The following is a 25,278-nucleotide window of genomic DNA, read 5'->3' as shown; positions in this document are numbered from 1 at the left end:
TAAGCGAGGTCTAGTGACTATATCAACTGGGATTTTAATTTTCTTTAAAATCGAATTTTGGAAATATTTTTCATAGAACATAACATGTACATAAAACACTTGTAACGTTTGTAGTGTAAGTGAAAGTCTTGAAGGTTATACTTAAATTGGTTGTGCGTGTTTTTGATGGCTGATTCAAAATACGATGCATCTGTTTGTCTCTGGATTTTGATGGACAAACACTTTTTAACACAATCTACACCACCAGGTGGTGGTAGTTTAATTTTTCATGAACGTGCTTTTCATCTGCCCTGTATGAAAAATATTATCAACTTCAAGCGAACAGTGAACACTTTCTTTTGAAAGTGCTTTAGTTTAATCATGAACCACCTTTAATATAGAGTTTTTATAAAATGATGGTGAAACTAATGCTTGTCGTATATTTATTGGAATGAGAAATACCCTGTGCATTTCAGTAACATTTTGTTCTATCAGGAACAAGCTATTCTGACTTTTTAAAAATGAATCCACCCTTAAGTCCAAGTATTTATAGTCATATTAAAATACTGACTGTTCATCTTTGCAAAATTAATTACCAAACATTTTGATGTCAGTCCTCTTTGAAGCATTTCAGTCTGGAAACAACTCATCAGCGTCTCTCATATGCCTTTGATTTCATTTGGGTGAAGACTGGTTTCACTTTTTAAATTGTGTGTCTCTGTGCTAGCATATTTCAAATGAGGCCCACGTCATCTCTGAATCTAGGTAGGCTCCAGAGCACGTACTGGGGTTTATTTAGAAAAGCATGTTTATGCCTTAAAATACTGTCTCAGTTCATAAATGGATCTATTAAATTATTTTCTGGACTAATACTGACTGGCACCCATCACTTAATGAATGAGTGGTTCGAATTTTTCTAGTGTAAAATATTAAAATAACATGCACCTCATTTAGAAAGAAAGCACATTAAAAAATGTTTGGTGAAAGTGTAAGAATGAACCAAAATGTTCTGGACTAGGTGCTCTGAAAAGTATTCATGGGATAGAGTACATTTGCCATAAATTGAAGTAAAAAAGACCAAAATCTGGTGATTTACAATATCAGATTTGTCAGACCAAAGGACACCGGTAGCTCTAAGCAGGGTGTCGGCACTTTCTATAGGTGAATATGGTTGAAATTTGTTTCGGTGGTGGTCGATCCCTTATTTTCAGAGTGCATTGCTCTTTCATATTTTTGTAACATAATTTTCCCCTAATATAATAAACGCAAGTTGTTACTATAAATTAATATGTAGACTATGCAAGACCAATTTGAGGGTAGTAAAACAGAAAAATAAATGAATGGAGCTGCAGCCCAGTTAAATGAAGTGTAGTTTGAAGTGAATAAAACTCCATATGAAATGCATCAAATGGCACTTGAACTAAATCAAAATCAGCATGAGGACCGAGAGCTTCATTGAAGTCCTGCAGCGAGTGAGAATTAGTCTGGTAAGGTGACCTGGTAATGTCATTAAATTTTAAACTCATTCTCTCCCTTCCCTCCCCTCCACCCCCAAATTCTGCCACCTGCATTATTTGGATTTTTAGATTTCACATTCCACAGTTTCTTAAACTACACACATCTGATGCTACATGTGTTCTTCTATTTCTTGAGAGAAAATATATACCCCAGGCCATAGCTTTTAAAAACAAAGACATTTTATGAACTGTTATGGAATCCCTTAGGTAGTATGTTTTGAGTTAGCAGTGAAAATCTCAACTTTATTTCTGACATAAATCAGAAAAGTGTTTTTTCATTTTTTGTATTCAAAATAATTCCAACTGTACAGCTAATTATATCTGTTATCTTGCAAGTTTGTTATTTTGACCATATTCCAAACAAATAATTGTTGTATCTTCCCCCAGATTATTGATATTTTAGTAGCATTAATAAATGAAGTTAAACCAAAAAGCCCCCGATTAAATTGAAGTGCTTGTAAATATACAGATGATAGACTGATAGACTGTTATACTAATGCCTTATTCACAATTAATTTAAATGCGAATCCTCAAAATGAAAATACGTTGATCCATGACTATTTATTTTTATGATTAAAAATAGAATGAGTAGTTCAAAAGCCAAAGGACAAAAATGTAAGATTGAAAATAAATCATATGAAATGTCATGCTCCGTTGGTAACCGAAACATCACGCTAGCTTCAAAATGAACCAAATTACTAATTACAGTGATTAATGCCAGACAGATCTTGAGATTTTTCAAGTCCTGGTTTTACCTGGTTCTTTTTTTTTTAATAAATTCTGATGTCGTTGCTAGAAATGTACTCGAATTCTCTATTGATAGTTATTTATGAAAGTCGGGAGAACTGTGTTTCAACCCGTATGTTTTGATAATTAGTCAATACATATTTCATTTAGGATTTATGAGCAAATTTGTCTTCCCAAACCATTTATCTGCTGAATGGCGGGACTTGGTGGGTTTTTCAGTTAAATTTTGTCCTGAAAGAATAAGCAAACCTGTTTCTTGGTGAAGGACTTTATGTGTTTCCACTGGAATTGGAGATGTAGACTTATGCCCTTTGCCCTGGACTTATGGCAAAGGTGCTTTGCCAGGTTCCCTTGGGAGATGTGCTTGACCTTTGGCAGGCTACCTAAGAGAAGCACAACGGACTAGCTTGACGTCTGCCGTTTGGATTTACATGGACTACAGTACAGTAAATGTCACTGGTTGGAGCAGGGACCTCCTGGTTTAAAGGAGGAAAAAGGAGTAACTGAATAGCTCTTATGTTTCTCCGATCCTGATGGATGAACCATTCTGACCACCCAGGCACTGGCTTGATGCCAAATAGCGCAGTGAAAAGGCATTATACCAAAGAAGCTCCTTTGGGAATAAAACGAGCTATTTTTGGTCACTCCTTATGACCAACATCAGTCATGGTAGCATGTTCTGTCGTCGTTTTTCCCCTCGGTCAAGCTGCGGAGGTTATCTTAGGCGTTCGACATCTTTCTCCCAAGATGTTGCGATCCCATCCAATGAATTATAGTAATGTTTTATCACATTTAACGGGTGTTTTCCGTGTTTCTTATTTTCCCTTTTCTTTTTTGTTTCCCTATCGTTTTATAAACCTCAGAGTGATCAAGTGGATAGAGCATGACCCTGGGAGTCAGAAGGACCTGGGTTCTATTCTCAGCTCCACCATTTGTTGGCTGTGTGACCAAGTTTTATAACTTCCCTGTTCTTCAGTTACCTCATCTGTAAAATGGGGACTAATGCTGTGAGCACCACGTGGAATCTGTACTGTGTCCATGCCGATTAGCTTCTGTCTCCCCTAGTGCATAGAACGGTGCTTGACACATAGTAAGCACTTAACACATACCATCATGTATTATTATTTTTGCCTGTTTTGATATTCCCTCCTTCAATTTTCCCTTTTAATTCCTTCAGTCTTGACCTTTACTGACTCCTTTTCTTTTTCTCCCACCTTAAATTTTTCCCATTGCACTAACGGTTATCGGGCAGTGAAATTGAGCATTCACAAGTCACTGAAGCCCTACTATGTTCTTCAGGCTCTGAGATTACTTGTAGTAGGGTGGTTTTTGCCACTGTAATTCTGGAGATCCTATTTGTACGCAATTTTGAGTCTCTTTAGCTAACAGCAGTCAATAGGTAAAACCTTGTTGAGTCACTTGAACTTTATTTCCATAAGAATGTTTCCATTATTGAATTTCCACAGGGATTCATTACATAGGTACAGTGGATCATCTTCATCAGTATTTAAGTGTCTTTTTTTTTTTCAGACCATTGGACTGGGTAGTTATGAGTGTACAGTTGAAGTAGGTGGTCTTGATCCCTGGGAAAATAGGCAGATACACATGGAATAGCTCAAGTGGGAACAAGAGTAAAACCATAAATAAAATAGGTAATGTGAGTCAGTGGAAAAATTCCAAAAAAGCATAAATGATTGGAAGGAATGAACTGATATACACAAGAAAGTTCAGAGTACAAGATATGACTCAATTGATTTTAATGTCTGTCTCCTCTTCCACACTATAAGCTCCTGGTGGGCAAGGAATGCGTTTACCAACTGTGTTGTATTACTCTCCCAAGTGTTTAGTACAGTGGTCTGCACACAGTAAGCGCTCGATTAAATACTATTGATGGACTGCCCTCTGGGGAAGGGTGTGGTGAGGGTGGGGGGTTGAGATGAGTTGGGGAATCGTACCTCCTTCCCCTCCCCACAGCACCTGTATATATGTTTGTACAGATTTATTACTCTATTTTACTTGTACATATTTACTGTTCTATTTATTTCGTTAATGATGTGCATCTAGCTTTATTTCCATTTATTCCGATGGCCTGTCCACATGTTTTGTTTTGTTGTCTGTCTCCCAATTCTAGACTGTGAGCCCGTTGTTGGGTAGGGACCGTCTCTATATGTTGCCAACTTGTACTTCCCAAGCACTTAGTACGGTGCTCTGCACATAACGCTCAATAAATACGATTGAATGAATGCCACCAGGGTGAGGTGGCTTATTAGGAGAGGTTTGACTGCGTGATGGTGGGTAGGATGTGGTGTCGCAGATGTGGTTTTCCTAGTCTGCCGAGGGAAGAGAAAAGAGTTTACACAGAATATCTGAATGGAACAGTTGAGAGCTAGGTATACAGTTAAGGGGTTTGCTAGAAAGGTGTAAAGAACGTCAACTGGGATGTAGCTGTAGAAGCGAGCAGAAAGGCAAGGAGGAGACAGCTGGTGGATCGCTTTGAAGTCGGTGGTCAGGAGGTTCTGTTTGATGCTGAGAGTCAGGCAGAATTGCAGCCAAATGTAACACATGTTCAATAGCAAAAAGTCCTAGTCTCTTATGCCTGGACTCTGTTACTGTGAGATCTTATCCACAAATTTGTGTTTACTCTTTCTGCACTGTGCACAGCGAAAGAGAGGTCTTTAGCGTCCTGATGTATTTGTTTTTGACAGTTCCTAGCGTTCTTTCGGATTTGACCTTTTGCTGTCTCAGTTCCCAAACGCATCCCATTCCTAATTACTAACTAGCAGACTGATATATCTGCTGCCGGCGACCTCAGCCAACCAATCAATCAGTGGTATTTATTGAATGCTTTCGGAGTTCAGAGCACCATAGGAGGAGTCTGGGAGAGGGACAGAAGCCAGTTACCCATCCCATGGCCTAAAAGAGCTTAGACGGTAATGGAGGAGGCAGGCAGAAAAAAAGTAGTTTGGGGGGATAAGGAAGTTAGTGGGATAGGGAGTAGAATTGAAGGTTCAGAATGCTTAATGATTCGTGGCTTTTGTTTCTCTTCCTCTTAATTATGACTGCCTATTTTTTCATTGTCAGTCATATTTATTGAGCACTGACTGTGTGCAGAGCACTGTCCTAAGCGCTTGGGAAGTACAACTCAGCAACAGAGACAATCCCTGCCCACAATGGGCTCACAGTCTAGAGGGGGAGAGGCAGACATCAAAACAAGTAAACAGGCATCAGTAGCATTATTATAAGTAAAAATAATTATAGACATATGCACATCATTTATAAAAGTAAATATAATTATAAATATGTAATAATGATGATGGTATTTGTTAAGCACTTACTATGTGCCAAGCAGTGTTCTAAGCGCTGGGGCAGATACGAGGTAATCAGGTTGTCCCACGTGGGGCTCACAGTCAATCAATCAATCGTATTTATTGAGCACTTACTGTGTGCAGAGCACTGTACTAAGCACTTGGGAAGTACAAGTTGGCAACATATAGAGACAGTCCCTACCCAACAGTGGGCTCACAGTCTTCATCCCCATTTTACAGATGAGGTAACTGAGGCACAGAGAAGTGAAGTGGCTTGCCCAAGGTCACACAGAAGACAAGTGGCAGAGCTGGGATTAGAACCCTGGTCCTCTGACTCTCAAGTCTGTGCTCTTTCCACTAAGCTACACTGATATATACAAGTGCTGTGGGGTGGAGAGGGGGGTAGAGCAAAGGGGAGCGAGGCAGGGCAGTGGAGGGAGAGGGAGAGCAGGAGGGGGCTTAGTCTGGGAAGATCTGAAAAAAGTCTTTTTTCCTCACTTCACTCTTCCCTAGCCCTTCTGTAAGCTTAGAGGGACAAATCAAAGGAAGTAAATCAAGTTATCTATTGGACGGCAACACTGGAAGAAAAGGTATTGATGAAAGAGATTGAATAATTGGCTGAAATAAATTTTTTTGGTTATCTGAAAAATTGAACTTTGTATAGGCATACAGAATTTTGGAGAGTGGTGTTAGTACACAAAGAGAACTCAAGATTTTTTTTTATCTCTGAGACTGAAGCTTTATACTGAGGCTAGATAAAGCAACCTCTTCAGGGCCCCTGGCTTCGTTGTGTCCTTGGGGGAAGTGGAGCTGAAAATGCGGAAATGGCCACTGTCAAGTGGAAGGTAACCTCTTCTCCTAGGAAGAAGGAGCAGCATGGCTTAGTGGAAAGAGCCTGGGCTTGGGGGTCACAGGTCGTGGGTTCTAATCCTACCTTCGCCAATTATCAGCTGTGTGACTTTGGGGAAGTCACTTAACTTTTCTGTGCCTCAGTTACCTCATCTGTAAAATGGGGATTAAGACTGTGAGCCCCATGTGGGACAATCTGATTACCATGTATCTACCCCAGTGCTTCGAACAGTGCTTGGCACATAGTGCTTAACAAATACCATCATCATCATCCTAAGACCGTTTTCATTGAGGCCCAGCTTGAGGAGTGAGAGACAAGGGGCATATCATCAATTTGTTTTCTAACCCTATCTTTTCCCCACTCCCTAATCAACCATAATTATTTATTGAGCCACTAATTCTCTGTAGAGCGCTGTTCTAAGTGCTTGGGAGAGTACACTAGAGTTCATATATTCAGTTGTATTTATTGAGCACTTACTCCGTGTGTAGAGCACTGTTCTAGGCACTCGGGAGAGTACAGAATAACAATCAACGGACACATTCCTTGCCCACAGTGAGTTTACAGTCTAAAGGGGAAGAGAGACATAAATGTAAAAAAAATACATTTCAGATATGTACGTAAATGCAGTTAGTAGATCTGATCCCAGCCCCCAAAGGGCTTACACTCTAGCCAGGGGAGACTGATACAAATTAAATTATAGATTGGAGGAAGAAGCAAATGTACATATTTACTGTTCTATTTATTTTGTTAATGATATGCATTTAGCTTTAATTCTATTCTGTCGACTTTGATGCCTGTCTGCATGTTTTGTGTTTTTTTCTGTCTCCCCCTTCTAGACTGTGAGCATGTTGTTGGGTAGGGACCGTCTCTATATGTTGCCAACTTGTACTTCCCAAGTGCTTAGTACAGTGCTCTACACGCAGTAAACGCTCAATAAATACGATTGAAAGAATGAATAATGGCATTTATTAAGCGCTTACTATGTGCAAAGCACTTGCACCAGTGTCCCATCGCAACATCCTGGAGCCTCCATCCCAAACTGCCGTGCTTTATCCCCAAGGCAAGGATAGAGTAGTGACCACATCTTGAGACTACCACCAAAAGTAGAATCTTAGGAAGACTGTGCTGCCTGCTGTAGTGGTCACTATGGTTGTTATAGCTGGACTCAGAGTTGTTAGATACCTGAAAATCGCCCCTCAAGCCTCAATTTTGTCCAACCCAATTTGCTTGTACCCACCCCAGTGCTTAGTACAGTGCCTGGCACATAGTAAACATTTAATATCACAGTTATTAATATGATCATTATTGTCACTAATTATTGTTTGCTTTGAGTAGCTTTGTAAGGGACTAAATGCCCCCACCTGAATTTCTTGTCATTGAAATTGGTGAGGAAAGAACTTGATTTCTGGTTAAGAATATAACAAACATATACTCTTTTGAAAAATTAATGCAATTATCTTAAACCCTCAGATAGCACTTATACCTTCCCCAGTCCTCAGCATAGTTCTTGTCACATAGTGTGAGCTTAAGAAATACTATTATTATTTTTATTACTGTTATTTCTAGAGTATAAGTTCATTGTGGGCAGGGAATGCATCTACCAACTCTGTTGCATTGCACTCTCCCAAGTGCTAAATACAGTATTCTGCAAACGGTAAGCACTCAGGAAATACCATTGATTGAAGAAAATTAATCAAATTGATATGACTCCTAACAATTTCTATTCATCAAAGATATTGAAAATACAGTTGCTATATTTTTTTTGTGCATTCAAGAAAAAGTTCAACTTTTTACCCACATTTAGCATACTTTGTAAGTTTTAGTTTCTGCGTGAGAAAGTAGTATGAAAATAAGGACAAACTATTGCTTAACATTTGTGCTCAGCTTTTGCATCTTAAAAATAGGGCACAAATAGGAGGCATACATTAAGAAGCAGAAGGGTTTTCGTTCGGTAAACAGTTTAGTTTTGCTTTACTAAAATTTCATCATTTTGCATGAGTAATTTTGTGATAGTTTGGGTGTGAAATTTACATAGGCAGAACACATCTATTTCAAATTCTTTCCCAATTTCTCAATGGGAATTGATGTAGTTACTGCAGCTGAAATCAAATTAGAGCTCTAAACGCATTTTTAGAAAATTCCTTATCTCCCCAAACAGTTGATGTTGGATACTGTTGTTGCAGGGTCCCAAGTCTCTTGCTTTGAAAATAAATATAATGGCTTTGTCTTAGTAATTGGCTTTGTTTACGCAGGACAGAAGGGGACCATTATACAGTGACAGCACTGTAGTCTAATGACAGTATCCTATAAGTATATCTGTGTTTGATTATTTTTGTGGGTTTGGGACTTACCAAGGGTATGTAAAAATATTTCATGTTGAAAGCTCCTTATTAATAAAACCTGGTTAAATTTTACAAACATTGAGTTGAAGCTGCTTTTTTCCTTGCCTTTTTTTCTCAAAGTCCATGTCTGTTTTTTTTAACTGTTTTGAGTCTCTTGTCCCTTCTCACATGGTCATCCAAAATCCCAGTGATGATTTAAAATCCAGTAGGTGTCAAGCCATCCAGTTGAAGAGGGTAAAAAAAGCCTCATCATCATCAAAAATATTTAAGTACTTGTGTGCAGAGCACTGTACTAAGTGCTTGGGAGTGTTCAGTATGACTGTATATATGTATATATGTTTGTACATATTTATTACTCTATTTTACTTGTACATATCTATTCTATTTATTTTATTTTGTTAGTATGTTTGGTTTTGTTCTCTGTCTCCCCTTTTTAGACTGTGAGCCCACTGCTAGGTAGGGACTGTCTCTATATGTTGCCAACTTGTACTTCCCAAGCGCTTAGTACAGTGCTCTGCACACAGTAAGCGCTCAATAAATACGATTGATGACGATGATGATGATGATGACTGAGTTGATAGATACGTTCCATGCTCCCCCTAGACACACTTTCTGTATTTAGTAATGAAAGGGAAAATAGCTTCAAAAGGTTTTTAGACAGCAGTTGTATTGTTACATCTTCGCAATATAGCTGGATTATTAGAGAAGCAGTGTGGCTCAGTGGAAAGAGCCCGGGCTTTGGAGTCAGAGGTTATGGGTTCAAATCCCAGCTGTGCCAATTGTCGTCTGTGTGACTTTGGGCAAGTCACTTAACTCCTCTGTGCCTCATTTTTTATGCCATAAATGGCATCATTTTTTTTCCACCCTGCTAGTTGGATTCCAGAACCTGAAACCATCCTATTCTAGTATTTTGATTCAATCAACCATTCAGTTGTATTTATTGAGCACTCACTGTGTTCAGAGCACTGTACTAAGAACTTTGGGGAGCACAATATAACAAAAATTCAAATTTTCATCGGTATAATGGGGATTAAGACTGTGAGCCCCCTGTGGGACAACCTGATCACCTTGTAACCTCCCCAGCGCTTAGAACAGTGCTTTGCACATAGGAAGCGCTTATTTTTTTTCCACCCTGCTAGTTGGAGTCCAGAACATGAAACCATCCTATTCTACTATTTTGATTCAATCAACCAGTCAATTGTATTTATTGAGCACTCACTGTGTTCAGAGCACTGTACTAAGAACTTTGAGGAGCACAATATAACAAAGATTCAAATTTTTATGAATTGAGAAACTTTAAAAATGTTAGGAAGTTGATGCTCTCCTTACACCTTTATTTTTAAAGTCTACACAACTATAAAATGAGTGAAATTTTAAAATTTATTTTCAAAACATTCCTTTTGACATTTTATTGTTCGGCAATTAATTTAAACTCATCTCTGCTTCTCATACCGTTTGCTGCTGAAAAAGTGAATGGTATTGAAACAACATACATTAACTCTGCTTGTGCTTAGTACAGTGCTCTGCACACAGTAAGTGCTCAATAAATACGATTGAATGAATTTAAATCCATGAGTAATAGAATATCTGAGTGCAGGCTGAACAAGTCAGTGTGATGCTAGCGTGGCTCAGTGGAAAGAGCCCGGGCTTGGGAGTCAGAGGTCGTGGGTTCTAATCCTGGCTCTGCCACTTGTCAGTTGTGTGACTTTGGGCAAGTCACTTCACTTCTCTGTGCCTCAGTTAACTCACCTGTAAAATGGGGATTAAGACTGTGAGCCCCATGTGGGACAACCTGATTACCTTGTATCTTCCTTAGCACTTAGAACAGTGCTTAACAAATGCCATTATCATTATTATTATTTTTTTTATTATTATTGTGCCCAAAAAAGATGCTTAATAAATAGTATTGATGATGGTGAAATCAGCCAGAGAAGTTAATTCAGAAATTTGTCATGTAAATCAGTAAAGTAAAACTACACCCTTTGACCAGTTTTCATATTATCCCTTGAATATATACTTGTGTGTTTTGTGTGTGTGTGTGTGTGTGTGTGTGTGTGGCTTTGGAATTAAACTAGAAAAACTGAGGTTCTAGCAATTTTCATATTCCAGATTAAGAATATATATTACCTGGGTGGTGGATTTTGTACCCCCTTAATCTTGTTCCAAATACTCCCACCTGAGGTTGACAGAAGGACCAGTAAAGAGACAGCTGTTTGCTAGAGGCAGACTGGGCAAGTAAGCAGAATCAGTCAATTAATCAGTGGTATTTACTGAGTATTTCCTGTGCGCAGAGCACTATACTAAGGGCTTGGGACAGTACAGTAGAAAAGAGTTGGTAGACACATTCCCTGCCCACAACAAGCATACACTCAAGAGGCAGAAGAAACCTTCAAAACTGATCTTCAGAAAGAGTGAGGTTGCAGGTGATGTCAACAGGTTCTGGCCCCTAAGAAGCTGATCTCATCTTGTCTTATGCTGTTGAGTCTCCGACCCATAACAAAGCCACGGACACGTCTCTCCCAGAACATCTCCATCTGCAATCGTGCTGATAGTATATCCCTAGAGTTTTCTTGGTAAAAATACAGAAGTGGGGTACCATTGCCTCCTTCCATGCAGTGAACCTGAGTCTCTGCCCTCGACTCTCTCCCATGCTGCTGCTACTCTGCACAAGTGAGTTTTGACTTGTAGCAGATTGCCTTCCACTTGCTAACCACTGCCCAAGCAAGAATGGAAATGCTTCTGCTTGACTCTCCTTCCCATATTCGAGACTGATAGCGTCCTGGAAACTCTCCAGGTGTGACAGTGAGAAGGGAAGCTGATCTCAGGGGCTGTGAAAATGAACCGGAGTTACTGGGTGGTAAGGAAATGAGGAACTTGAAGAAGTACAGCAAAAAGACACTGATCCGAATACCATTCAGGTTTGGTAAAGTAGCCAAACTGATAATTTTTTTAACAATAGTATTTGAGTTCATTTTCTGCACATCAGTAGTACAATTTAAGTGGATTATTTTTTGTCTGCCTATATTAAAACATTCTCATGCGCTCAGGTCTGCTATAGTGCATATTTTCAATATGCATTTTAGCAAAGAAAATTAGTGTGCTGCAGTATATTACAAGAAAGAGTTTTGACATCATCAATCGTAATTATTGAGCGCTTACTGTGTGCAGAGCACTGTACTAAGTGCTTGGGAAGTACAAGTTGGCAACATATAGAGACAGTCCCTACCCAACAGTGGGCTCACAGTCTAAAGGGAGAAATATGATGCAACTGTTCCTTTGTGTGGGGTTTTGGAAGAATGTAATCCCCATATTATAGGATAATTGGATTTTACTTTCTCTTTCAGGCCATTTGGCCTCTGACTTTATGGTAGAGGTTGACTGGGCATGTGCCGAGACTGAATTTTAATCCTTAAAAGTTGAGGGGATTTTCTAGGTCGTGGTTCAAAGATAGCTGGAGGAGGATAATATGAGTCAGGATGGCAGCATAGGATGCGATAGTAAAGAAAGTCCAGAGAACTCAGGAGAAAGGAGAATAAAATGAATCAAGAATACCCACCATGCTGAGGGTACAGAGTTGTCCATGTACTAAAGATGATGCTAATAATAATAATGGTGGTATTTAAGTGCTTACTCTGTGCCAGCCACTGTACAAAGTGCTAGGGTGGTTACAAACTAATCAAGTTGGACACAGTCCCTGTCCCCTATAGGGCTCACACTCTCAATTCCCATATTACAGATGAAGTAACTGAGGCATAGAGAAGTAAAGTGACATGCCCAATGTCACACAGCCGACAAGTGCCAGAGCTGGGAGTAGAACCCATGACCTTCTGATTTCCAGACCCTTGCTGTAACCATTATGCCATGTGGAGCAAAGTGCTACCTCTAAGGGGAGTTGTGGAAGAATTAAGGGAGTGAATGTAAAGCAAGTATGCTTGAGAGAGGCAGAAAAAAAGATCAAATAATATCAAAAAGAGGAAAAATGTTTTCTAGGAAACACAACCAATCACTTGTGGGAAAGTGAAAAAAAAAAACCCAAATGGATAATTGAGAGCATATTACAAAAAAAAATCCAAGAGAGAAGGGAAAAGAGACAGGAAAATGTAGAATTTGTTCCTGCCCTTGAGGAGTTTACAATCAGATTGTGGTTACCAGGTGACTGAAGAGCCACTAAAAACACTCCCCTAAACCATATAGACCACAGAATAATAATTGTGATGTTTTTTAAGTGCTTATTCTCTGCTAAGTACTGGACTCGATGCAAGGTAATCAGATCAGACACATTCTCTGCCCCACAGTGCTCATAGTCTGAGGAAGAGAGAAAGTTATTTAATCCCCATTTTACAGAAGAGGACACTGAGTCACAAAGAAGTTAAATGACTTGCCTAATAGTCATATTCAATCAATCGTATTTATTGAGCGCTTACTTTGTGCAGAGCACTGTACTAAGATCTTGGGAAGTATAAGTTGGCAACATATAGAGACAGTCCCTACCCAACAGTGGGCTCATAGTCTAAAAGTCTAATATTCACTGAGTGCTATTGCAGAACACTCTATTAAGCAGTTGGGAGGGTACAATATGACAGGGTTTGTAGACACATTCCCTGCCCACAACAAGCTTAGAGCTTGGAGATGAGTTTGCAGCCTAGAGTCTAATGCTCCAAGTCACACAGTAAAACAGGTGGTAGAGCTGGGTTTAAGACCCAGTTCTCCTTACTCTCAGGTCCATTCTCTTTTCACTAGGAGCTTACCTGCTTTCTGTCATATGATTAGCATCCTGAAGAGAAGGAGGGCTGTGGTTTTTTTTTTGGGGGGGGGAGGTGGAGACAAATATAGTTTACTAAAATAAATGAATGATTCACAGAGTTAAGATTAGACCCTTCTGTGTTGCCCTCATTTGCTCCCTTTGCTCTTCCCCCTACCCCTGCCCCATAGCACTTGTGTATATATCTGTCATTTTATTTATTATATTGATGTCTGTTTATTTGTACTGTTGTCTGTCTCCTCCCCCAGACTGTGAGCTCTTTGTGGGCAGGGATTGTCACTATTGTTGCACTGCAGTTTCCCAAGTGCAGTGCTCTGCACACCATAAAACATCCAATAAATATGATTGAATGAATGCAATATCAAGAAAAGAAATGCGATAGTGTCCTTATTGGAAAATGAAAGTACAAGATACTTGTTAATGCTAAAGAAAATAACGTATATACCAATTTTCAGATTGACACCTTTGAAAAGAAGTTTGGAAGGTATAGAAACTGATCCTGCAACAATAAGACAAAATAAACAAAATAAAACAAAAACTTTAAGGCAAGGCAAACTTGGATAGAATAGTCATAGTCAAAGCTCTTTATGGCTTTAGAAAAATACATTTGAGCTTCATGAATAGAGGACTATGGAGAAAAATATTACGAATATGATTCCATTTGTTTCAGTTTACTAATTTTTTTAAATGGTATTTGTTAAGCGCTTACTGTATGCCTGGCACTGTACTAAAATGCTGGGGCAGATACAAGAGATAATTGACTTGTTTGTTTTGTTTGGTTTGGTTTTGTTGTCTGTCTCCCCCTTCTAGACTGTGAGCCTGTGGTTGGGTAGGGACCATCTCTATATGTTGCCAACTTGCACTTCCCAAGCGCTTAGTACAGTGCTGTGCACACAGTAAGTGCACAATAAATATGATTGAATGAATGACTTGGTCCCTATACTACAGGGGTCTCACAGTCTCAATCTCCATTTTAGAGATGAAGTAACTGAGACACAGAGAAGCTAAGTGACTTGCCCACAGTCACACAGAAGACAGGTGGCAGAGCTGGGATTAGAACCCAGATCCTCTGACTCCCATGCTCTTTCTGTTAGACTGTGCTGCTTCTCGTATTTAAACACTTGCTTTGTGCCAGGTGCTATACTGAGTGCTAGGGTAGATCTAAGCTAATCAGTTTTGACATAGCCCATGTCCCACGGGGTCTCACAGTCCTTATCCCCAGAAGCAGCGTGGCTTAGTGGAAAGAGACCAGGCTTGGGAGTCAGAGGACATGGGTTCTAATTCCATCTCCGCTACTTGTCTGCTTTGTGACCTTGGGCAACTCACTTCACTTCTCTGTGCCTCAGTTACTCCCATCTTACCTCCTTCCCTTCCCCACAGCACCTGTATATAAGTGTATATGTTTGTACATATTTATTTATTTTACTTGTACATATCTAGTCTATTTTATTTTGTTAGTATGTTTTGGTTTTGTTCTCTGTCTCCCGCTTTTTAGACTGTGAACCCACTGTTGGGTAGGGACTGTCTCTATATGTTGCCAACTTGTACTTCCCAAGCGCTTAGTACAGTGCGCTGCACACAGTAAGCGCTCAATAAATACGATTGATTGATTGATTGATTGATTACCTCATCTGTAAAATGGGGATTAAGACTGCGAACCCCTCGTGGGGCAACCTGATCACCGTGTATCCTTCCCAGCACTTAGAACAGTGCTTTGCACATAGTAAGCGCTTAACAAATGCCGTCATCATCGTTATTATTATTCTCTGTGCCTCAGTTACCTCATCTGAAGAGTGGGGATTAAGGTTGTGAGCCCCATGTGGGACAACCTGATTACCTTGTATCTACCCCAGCGCTTAGAACAGTGCTTGACAAGTAGTAAGTGCTTAACAAATACCATTATTAGTATTATTCTTGTTAATTTTACAAATGAGGTGACTGAGGCCCTGAGAAGATAAAGTGAATTCCCAGCAGAGCTGGGATTAGAACCCACACCCTCCAACTCCCAGGCCTGTGCTTTCTCCACTAGGCCGTAATGTTTTAAACCTGTCCAGGATCTTTCTGTGTTTCAGGTGCTTCATCTCTAAAGCCCTTACTGATTCCCCACCACAACCCAGCCTGCTCACATGGCTGTTCGAATGCCAAGCTTCTCTCTGTACATCGAGCTCATCTATTTCACCATCGACCCCACGCCCATGTCCTCCCTCTGTCTTGGAACTCCCTTCCCCTTAATTAATTAATTAATTCATGATGGCATTTATTAAGCACTTACTATGTGCAAAGCACTGTTCTGAGCGCTGGGGAGGTTACAAGGGGATCAGGTTGTCCCACATGAGGCTCACAGTCTTCACCCACATTTTACAGATGAGGTCACTGAGGCCCAGAGAAGTGAAGTGACTTGCCCAAAGTCACACAGCTGAAAATTGGCGGAGCCGGGATTTGAACCCCTGACCTTTGACTCCAAAGCCCGGGCTTTTTCCACTGAGCCACGCTGCTTCTCTGCTTCCCTTCATATCTGACAGACAACTCTCCCCTCCTTCAAAGCCCTCTTAAAATCACTTTTCTTCCAAGAGGCCTCACTTTCCCTGCTCCCTCTCTCATTTGAATCCCCTATACACTTAGATCTGTACCCTTTAACCACTTGCTATTGTGCAGCCCCACAGCACTTATGTCCATATCCATAATCAATCAATCAATCAATCGTATTTATTGAGCGCTTACTGTGTGCACAGCACTGTACTAAGCGCTTGGGAAGCACAAGTTGGCAACACATAGAGACGGTCCCTACCCAACAGTGGGCTCACAGTCTAGAAGGCTCACAATCTGTTTTGTCTGTCTTCACCTGTACCCTATAACCTCCCTTTGGCAGGAGACGCTTCTACTGACTGTTGTATTGTGCTCCCAAGTATTTAGTACACTCTGCACAACCCTTCCCCCTTCTAGACTGTGAGCCCACTGTTGGGTAGGGATCGTCTCTATATGTTGCCAACTTGTACTTCCCAAGCGCTTAGTACAGTGCTCTGCACACAGTAAGCGCTCAATAAATACAATTGAATGAACCCAAACGCTCAATAAATGCCATTGATTGTCTCAGCAAAATCTGGAAGAAATTTATGCAGTATTTATGATTCAAAGCCGTAGCTGTAAAGAGAAGCAGAGAAGCAGCGTGGCTCAGTGGAAAGAACCCGGGCTTGGGAGTCAGAGGTCATGGGTTCAAATATCGGCTCCGCCAATTGTCAGCTGTGTGACTTTGGGCAAGTCACTTCACTGGGCCTCAGTTCCCTCATCTGTAAAATGGGGATGAAGACTGTGAGCCCCACGTGGGACAACCTGATTTCCTTATATCTCCCCCAGCGCTTAGAACAGTGCTTGGCACAAAGTAAGCGCTTAACAAATACCATCATTATTATTTAAGCTGATCAAAAATTTTTATAGTGAATTGGCAGAAATGTGTACAGTAAGGGAGATGAATGAATTACTGGGTGGAGCATTGTATTAAGCACTTGGGAGGCACGTTCTCTGCCCAAAACGAGCTTGCAGAATGTGGCCTAGTGGATAGAGCCCAGGCGAGTCAGACGGTCATGGGTTCTAATCCTGGTTCCACCACTTGTATGCTATGTGACCTTGGGCAAGTCCCTTCACTTCTCTGGGCCTCGGTCACGTCATCTGTAGAATGGAGATTAAGACTGTGAGCCCCACGTGGGACAACCTGATTTCCTTACATTTCCCCCAGCGCTTAGAACAGTGCTTGGCACAAAGTAAGTGCCTAACAAATACCATCATTATTATTTAAGCTGATCAAAAATTTTTATAGTGAATTGGCAGAAATGTGTACAGTAAGGGAGATGAATGAATTACTATGTGGAGCATTGTATTAAGCACTTGGGAGACACGTTCTCTGCCCAAAACGAGCTTGCAGAATGTGGCCTAGTGGATAGAGCCCAGGCGAGTCAGACGGTCATGGGTTCTAATCCCGGTTCCACCACTTGTCTGCTATGTGACCTTGGGCAAGTCACTTCACTTCTCTGGGCCTCCGTCACGTCATCTGTAGAATGGAGATTAAGACTGTGAGCTCCATGTGGGACTGGGGCAGTACATAACCTGATTACCTGATTACCTTCTGTACCGCAGTGCTAAGAACAGTGCTTGGCACACAGTAAATGCTTAATAAGTGTGATTATAATTATAATAACGTTTCTGATCAGCACTTTAGCTACATCCCACACCTCTCTCCTCACGTTCCCTAGAGAACCAACATTTCCCTCTATTGCTCACTGGTGTAAACCTGCCCCAAATCTTCAGCAGCTCATTTCTGTCTATACTCCTTAAGAACTTAATGATAGGGTGAAACAAAATAAGAGTTTTGTATCCTGGAGGTTATTTATTTATTTATTTATATTAATAGCTGTCCCCCCCTCTATGAGCTTGTTGTGGACAGGGACTGTGTCTGTTGTTATTTTTTGCTCTCCCAAGTGCTTAATACAGTGTCTTGCACACAGTAAGCACTCAGTAAATGATTATTATTATTTTTTTACTACAGATGAGTATTACTGTGTCTAACTTTAGCTTTCAGAGAAGCAGCATGGCTCAGTGGAAAGAGCACGGGCTTTGGAGTCAGAGGTCATGGGTTCAAATCCCAGCCCTGCCAATTGTCAGCTATGTGACTTTGGGCAAGTCACTTAACCTCTGTGGGTCTCAGTTACCTCATCTGTAAAATAGGGATTAAGACGGTGAGGCCCCTGTGGGACAACCTGATCAACTCGTAACCTCCCCAGTGCTTAGAATAGTGCTTTGCACATAGTAAGCGCTTAATAAATGTCATCATTATTATTTAACTGGTCAGTGCATGCTTTTGTCAGTGAAGGGAGCTTATAAATGTGTGTTTTGTACGTATTAAATGTTTATGTCACAGATAGTGAATTTTACCAGTATGTGCAGGTGAGTCTGAGCATTTTAGTGCATGTCCTATAGTCACCACCCAAACTCAAATGATCTCAGGTTGTAAATCAGTCAATTAATGGTATTTATTAGTGCTTACTGTGTGCTGAGCACTGTACTAAGCGCTCAGGAGACTACAATATGCAGTGTTGGTAGATGTGTAAACTCTGAGGATAAGGATTGAGTACTTTTAGCATAACCTTCTTTTAATGACATTTTTTAAGCACTGATTTTGTTCCAGGCATTGTACTAAGCAGTGGGGCAGATACAAGCTAATCAGTTGGGCCTCAAGGTCTTATTCCCCATTTTACAGATGAAGTAATTGAGGCACAGAGAAGTGAAGTGATTTGCCTAAAGTCACTTAGCTGACAGAGGCAGGATGAGAACCCAGGTTCTTCTGACTCCCATGCCATGCTCTATCCATCCCACTCCTCATTTTCTGTATGGCAACAAATTTTGTACTGCATGTGAAGACTGAAGTCCCAACATTTGGGGGCATATGGCATATAATTCAGTCATAAATCACATATTGATCATCTGATCAGAATGCCACAAAAATATATACATTCCTAAACTTCATTCAGTGCCTACCCTTGAGCAGTAGGTTCTGGTAGTGTGTTATAGGTATTGCTACCTTGGAAAAAATGAACTAATCATATTTTACTGTACAGGATATGAGTAATAACAAAATTACATTTTTGGAAACATTCTACAGGTTCCAGCCTTTGCATTCGGGGACTCTGTATAAACCAAAGTACAGGCCGTTCACTACTATATTCTTTCAGTCATTGAGAGGTGTTGATTTTAAAAGAATGGGTTTCTGTTTCTTAAGTCTACATATTGCAAAAATTTCATGGTACTCCGGTGAACTTTCAGGGATTGGTTAAACTAATTCCTTTGCTCGAAGCATGCAAGCACCGTTTCCATGTTTTTTATTCAAAAACTGTGAAGAAAATTATTTTCTTTAAAGATATGCCAGATTTTCTCCAGATATTTCAGGAAATATATTTTACAGTTTGTCAGCAACGTAGGTACACCCAGGGTGTATTTTCAGAATCATTTCGTTAGGTCACATTCATTTTTAGCTTTGGCCACTACGTATCAAGACTTGCTCGCTCCTATTTCCTTAAATTTATTCTGGAGTTTGTCCAAGTTTGGTTTTAATGAGTTGTTTATCCCGCTAGTTACATTAGGATTTATCTTCCCCTGGAGAATAATGTTTGAATTGATAGTTTTTTAACCTGTTCTTTTAAATGAACATATGTTCAGCTGTAGCCTTCTGCTCTGTTCATGAGAAATAAGTATTTGGGATATAAATGAATTCTATTGTTGTGGCCAAGGAGTTTTAAAATGCGGGTTTGTTAATTTTATTTGACACAAATTTTGAATCTTGATTTATATTTTGAGCTATGTTATACTCAAAAAAGCATTGAAATGTAATGAAGGTATGGGTTTTATAGATTTCAAGCTTTATGTTTTTTGTAACTGTTTTTTATAGGCAACAGTTAAATAATATCAAAGCCCATGAAAACACTGATGAATTATTGTATCAACAGATGCATTTAGGAAGCAACCCCTGTCATCCAAAATTTTCAAAGCTTTGTTTATACTTTTAAGAATCATTTGCTAGACACATTGTCTTATTACTCTTACTTTTTAATGTTTGGCTGATTTGGGTGTTGTTACTTTGTTTAAACAAAAAATCCTAAAGTGAAAATTGCTGGGGGTTTTTTTTTCCGCTCCCAAAGAGATTATTAAAAATCACAATAAGTGAACCTTTCAGAATTTGCATATTTTTAAGTATATCCAGTGTAGAGTTACTATCCATCTGGGAAACTTTTTATGTGAGGCCTATTAGTTTGAAAGTAAGGGTAGCTCAGTACAGTAGCTGACCTACACATCAAATAAATAGTAATCTTGCACTTTTAAAATGAAGCAATTCCAAAATGCTGCCTTGTAAGTTGCTATTGCTTTAACCTTCCAGACGTAACCTTTGCTATTCCACAGCACCTCTTAAATGTTGGAAACTTATCCGGCTGGAGACAGAGTGATTGGATTATTCATGCTCTTTTGCATAGAAGGAACTGCTCAGAATTACTCTCTTCTGGGTATTTTTTTCACCTACGCTAGCAAGCTGGTTATTTTTTCAAACTTTCATCAGTAGGGATTTGCAAATTGAATTTAAGGACCCAAATAGCTAATATTGAACCTGTTTTAAAAATTGCAGAACGAACCTTAAAATTAGTCAAAGAGCACCTTTAAAGAGGGACAGGGAAAGTAAGCAGTAACAATATGAAGGAAGAAATACATATTACTAAATAGGATTTGTTTAAGTGACAACAGAAACAGAGAAGTAGCATGGTGTAGTGGGTAGATTATGGGCCTGGGAATAAGAAGGTAATGGGTTCTAATCCCAGCCCCGCCACTTGTCTTCTGTGTGACCTTGGGCAAGTCACTTCACTTCTCTGTGCCTCAGTTACTTCATCTGTAAAATGGGGATTCAGACTGTGAGCCGCACATGGGACAACCTGATCACCTTGTATCCCCCCCAGCGCTTAGAACAGTGCTTTGCACATAGTAAGCGCTTAACAAATGCTATTATTATTATTACTACATAACAAATTTACTGTTTCAGGATTTCTGCTTACATGTCTAGTGCCTATTTGCCTATTGTCCGCACCTTCAAAATTGGAAAACAAATTCACTTTTGGACACAATTGCAGACATCGTGATGCTGATTTGGGGGTGTTTCTTTTTCTAAATGTCTTTTTTTTTGGTGTATTAGGAATAAGTTAATTAAGAAAGGCTTAAACAAGAACTATATTTTTACCTTAGGTTAAAACTACACCTGTCAGATACGGGTAAAATGTCATGAAAAATGCTATCCTACTTATTTTTTTAAAAAAATCATACCCCAAAGCATCAATTTTTGTAAACATTTTAAATGTAGCAGGAAAACAGTATGTTATCTGATTCCATTTTTCTGTGTTTTCCTTAATAGGACCAAACGGACGCAGGTTCCGTTAACCGAGTGCATATTTGAGCTCCCAAGCCTCACACTTCAAGCTACAAGAGCCCAGACCCTTTTGATGCAAGCAATTTATGAAAGTTGGACCTATCATACTGGGAATATCAGTACGGCCATTGTTAATGAAGCTTTGCTGAATGAAATCTTTCATACTTCAGGTAAGAACACAATATTTCAGTGAGCAAGGCAGATCCTGTTGGTCAAAGAAAATCCAAAAATCAAACATATTACTCTTAAATAACCATTGATAATACATGTGGGTATTATTACTTAAAATCGATGACGTGAGTTCCTCCAAGCTTTGCTCCCTGGAACCAATTTCTCAATTCATTTTGTAGTTTCATAGAAGACCATTTTTCACTACCTACATTATTCGATCCATCAACCTTTTTGATCTTTATCTAGAGCCTATATTCATTCATTTTCGAGTGTTCCAAAGTTCAATGAATTATAACATAGCAAGCCTAATGATTTTAGTCACTGAAGATATTCCTGATACAAAATGATATAAAATGATCTGGTTAGGTTACTTAGTGTGTAGGACTGAAGTGTGCCATCTACTTTGCACACAGTAAGTGCTCAACCCGTAAGATTGAATGAATGTCAGTTTATTTTGTACATATTTTGGAGTTCAAACTAACAAGCCTAAGAATGAAGAAAAGGAGATGAAGAAGCAAAAGTTGGTATGCAGAGCCCAATTAAACTGATGAGGGGCAATAATTTGTATTGATTTTTAGATGTTCTTTTTCACCCCACTCATGCTAGTGGAGTGCTTAAAATCAAATAATCTTTGCTCTATACCCTAATGTCTCGGAAAGCAAGGCACCTATAAAAATTAAATAGTGTTCCCTTCTGTCTCAGTAGACCCAGATCTGTAAGAATTGCCGCTGTATGCACAACTGAACCCAACCAATGCTTTTTACCTTCACTTTAGACTGATGTTTCATGCCATATTGGAAGACTTACAGTCACATTCTGTTGTTCTCTCATGGGACAGATAATTCCGTGTTTCACTTCTATTTCAATGCAACCTTGCATGAAATGCTGCGTAGATAGCTGGATTCATTGGCGATATTTAGCTCTCACAACAGTGGAGAGGTTAATTGTTGGTGTTGGCTTGTACATAGCCTTGGTTGCTTTAAAACTGTCAGTCTGAAGGTTTTTTTGGGTGAAAAATGGTTTATAATCCATCTGAGGTGTGTCCTTCAGGGTACCTTAGCAGTATGTAGTTTTTCCTAAGTCACTGTTAGATGGAATGGAGAAGTAGTAGCCTCAGTTTATTTTATTTGGGTCATTCCAACTCAGCAGGCTTAAGTCAAACCCAAGATTGCGGGTTGCTCAAGCCCTTGTTGCTCAGCTGCTGAAGTGGTAGAAACAGTGGAAGCTCTCCAGACGCACACCCTGATCACTTAGAATATTGCTCCACCAGACACATTTTCACTGACAAGTTTTCCTTTTGACTGCATCACATCATTCTGCGTTTTCTAGCCCTTTTCACCTGGCTGTATCGATCTACGTTTTTCTTTATCATCTTTGTTCTGAAATATCTGTTTTGTCCTTTGCTGTGAATAGCAGTGATTTCATTTGTCTTTGCTTTTCATCTCCTCTCTAGTTTTTAAAAGTCAGTGGCTCTTTTAAAAGAACTGTGGTTTCTTTCTGTTGGTTTTTATATAATTTTGTTGTGCCATTAAGAATTTGGTTAGCAATCTCTGGGGTCCGCAGTCGTCTTCACTTGCTGCTAGAGAAGACTGGCAGTGGGAATTACAGAAAATGGACTGGACTACTGACAGATGATTGGGTGATTCATAACCTGCTTTTCTGTCCCTGACAAATTTGAAATTAGTGAAACTAATTTCTTACAGATTGTGAAGATTGAGGAGAAAGTGATGATGTCAGAAGTTTTGACCTCCATGTCACACGGTTTGATTTTTATCAGAGAACGGCAGTAAAGGTCATAATGGATTAAGTAAAAAGTACAGTTGCAGTGAGTAATATCAGATTTCTTCAAAGGCAAACTTGCAACAAGGGCCAGGTTTCCTTATTTTCTGGTGGCCCATGACTTATTTTTTTGGTTATAGAACCTCTTTTAGAAGGTGAATAAATTAACATAGAGACAACACTAGTGAAGCAAAATAAGATTTTTGGCCCAGTGTTTTCAAATGTGAATATATGGGTAAGTGTGTCATTTAGTATGATTGCAATATTTTTGACATTTTCAAAGTGCCACTAAAATATTGCTGCTTCTCATCAGAGAACTATTTAGTTAGTATCTGAATATTCAGATTCATGAATCATTTTGTATTTTCCAAACTCTTCCTCGGTGACCCATTCTTCTCTGTACCAAGCAGAAGCAAGTGACCATTGGCCTTAAAGCATTCTGTCATGCTGTGGTTTTGTTAAACGTTCCATATGTTCTGAACCCTGTACTAAATGCTGGAGTAGATAGAAGATAATCAGGTCCCACATGGGGCTCACAGTCTAAGTAGGAGGGAGAACAGGTATTGAATCCCCATTTTGCAGATGAGGGAGCTGTGGCACAGAGAAGTGAAGTGACTTGTCCAAGGTGTCACAGCAGGAAGTAGCAGAGTGAGAACTAGAACCCGGGTCCTCTGACTCTCAGGCCTGTGCTCTTTCCATTATGCCACACTGCTTCTCCATCAGCTTTCTCTTGTACTTATCCACTGTCTCCTTCCTTTGTACACCAATTGACATGCTTCATTTCGTTCTTGATCTCCTGCCTGTGACTTCTGATTGAATCCCTACCATCTGTCTGGATTTCTTTATATGCTTCAGTCCACTCGAGCACAGCAACCAAGGCTATGTACAAGCCAACACCAACAAAATTAACTTCTCCACTGTTGAAGAGCTAAATATTGTCAATGAATCCAGCTATCATCATCATCATCATCATCATCAATTGTATTTATTGAGCGCTTACTGTATGCAGAGCACTGTACTAAGCGCTTGGGAAGTAAAATTGGCAACATAAGGTTGCATAGAAATAGAAGTAAAAAATGGAATTGTCTATATCCTGTGAGAATAACAGAGTGCTGATTGATTTTCCCATTTATATCCCCCTCACCTCCAACACAGAATTTTTGCGCCTGCTTCCCCCATGTCCACTCATAAGAGAAACAGCATGGCCTTGTGGCAGGATCGCAGGCTTGGGAGTCAGAGGACATGGGTTCTAATCCCACTGTGCCACTTGTCTGCTGTGTGATCTTGGGCAAGTCACTTCACTTCTCTGTGCCTCAGTTATCTCATCTGTAAAATGGGGATTAAGAGTGTGAGCCCCATGTGGGACAACCTGATTACCTTGTATCTACCCCAGTGCTTAGAACAGTGCTTGGCACCTAGTAAGCACTTAAAAAATACCATAATTATTATTAATTATTTTCACCTCTATGCATAACAGTCTTACCTGCCCTATTACTGAAGTATGCAATCATCTACAAACCCACTTTTCCTCCAATGTGCAAATTAATTTTGTTTGTCCCTCTTACTAGATAGCAAACTCTGAAGCGAGGTATTGTATCTGCTTACTGTATTGTACTCTCTCAAGCACTTAGTACAGGACTCTGTACACAATATATGCTCAATAAATACTGCAGTTGCTTATTCTTTTAGTGTACTGTAGTTAGTAATGTGACTTTTGAGGGGATAAATCTCCTTCATGCATGTGGTAAAGAATGTAGACTTTGTATTGGACCTGCATGGTCTTTTAAGCCAACAGTATTGAAAAGCAGTGTGGCTCAGTGGAAAGAGCCCAGGCTTAGGAGTCAGAGGTCATGGGCTCTAATCCTGGCTCCG

The 25,278-nt window shown here is 39.7% G+C and overlaps 1 protein-coding gene across 2 annotated transcripts in view; it reads left to right on the top strand.

Moving 5' to 3' along the window:
• Positions 1–25,278, top strand: part of VPS13B (vacuolar protein sorting 13 homolog B) — a 1,018,523-nt gene that overhangs the window by 159,311 nt on the left and 833,934 nt on the right. For both annotated transcript variants that reach the window (XM_038744561.1, XM_038744562.1), the window contains exon 16: positions 21,442–21,626. In XM_038744561.1, coding sequence (XP_038600489.1) covers positions 21,442–21,626 — 185 coding nt within the window. The remainder of the gene's footprint in view (positions 1–21,441; positions 21,627–25,278) is intronic.

The sequence above is a fragment of the Tachyglossus aculeatus genome, chromosome 4, assembly GCF_015852505.1.
Source record: "Tachyglossus aculeatus isolate mTacAcu1 chromosome 4, mTacAcu1.pri, whole genome shotgun sequence".
Taxonomy (NCBI): Eukaryota; Metazoa; Chordata; class Mammalia; order Monotremata; family Tachyglossidae; genus Tachyglossus; species Tachyglossus aculeatus.
This window is presented reverse-complemented; position numbering and strand designations above follow the sequence as displayed.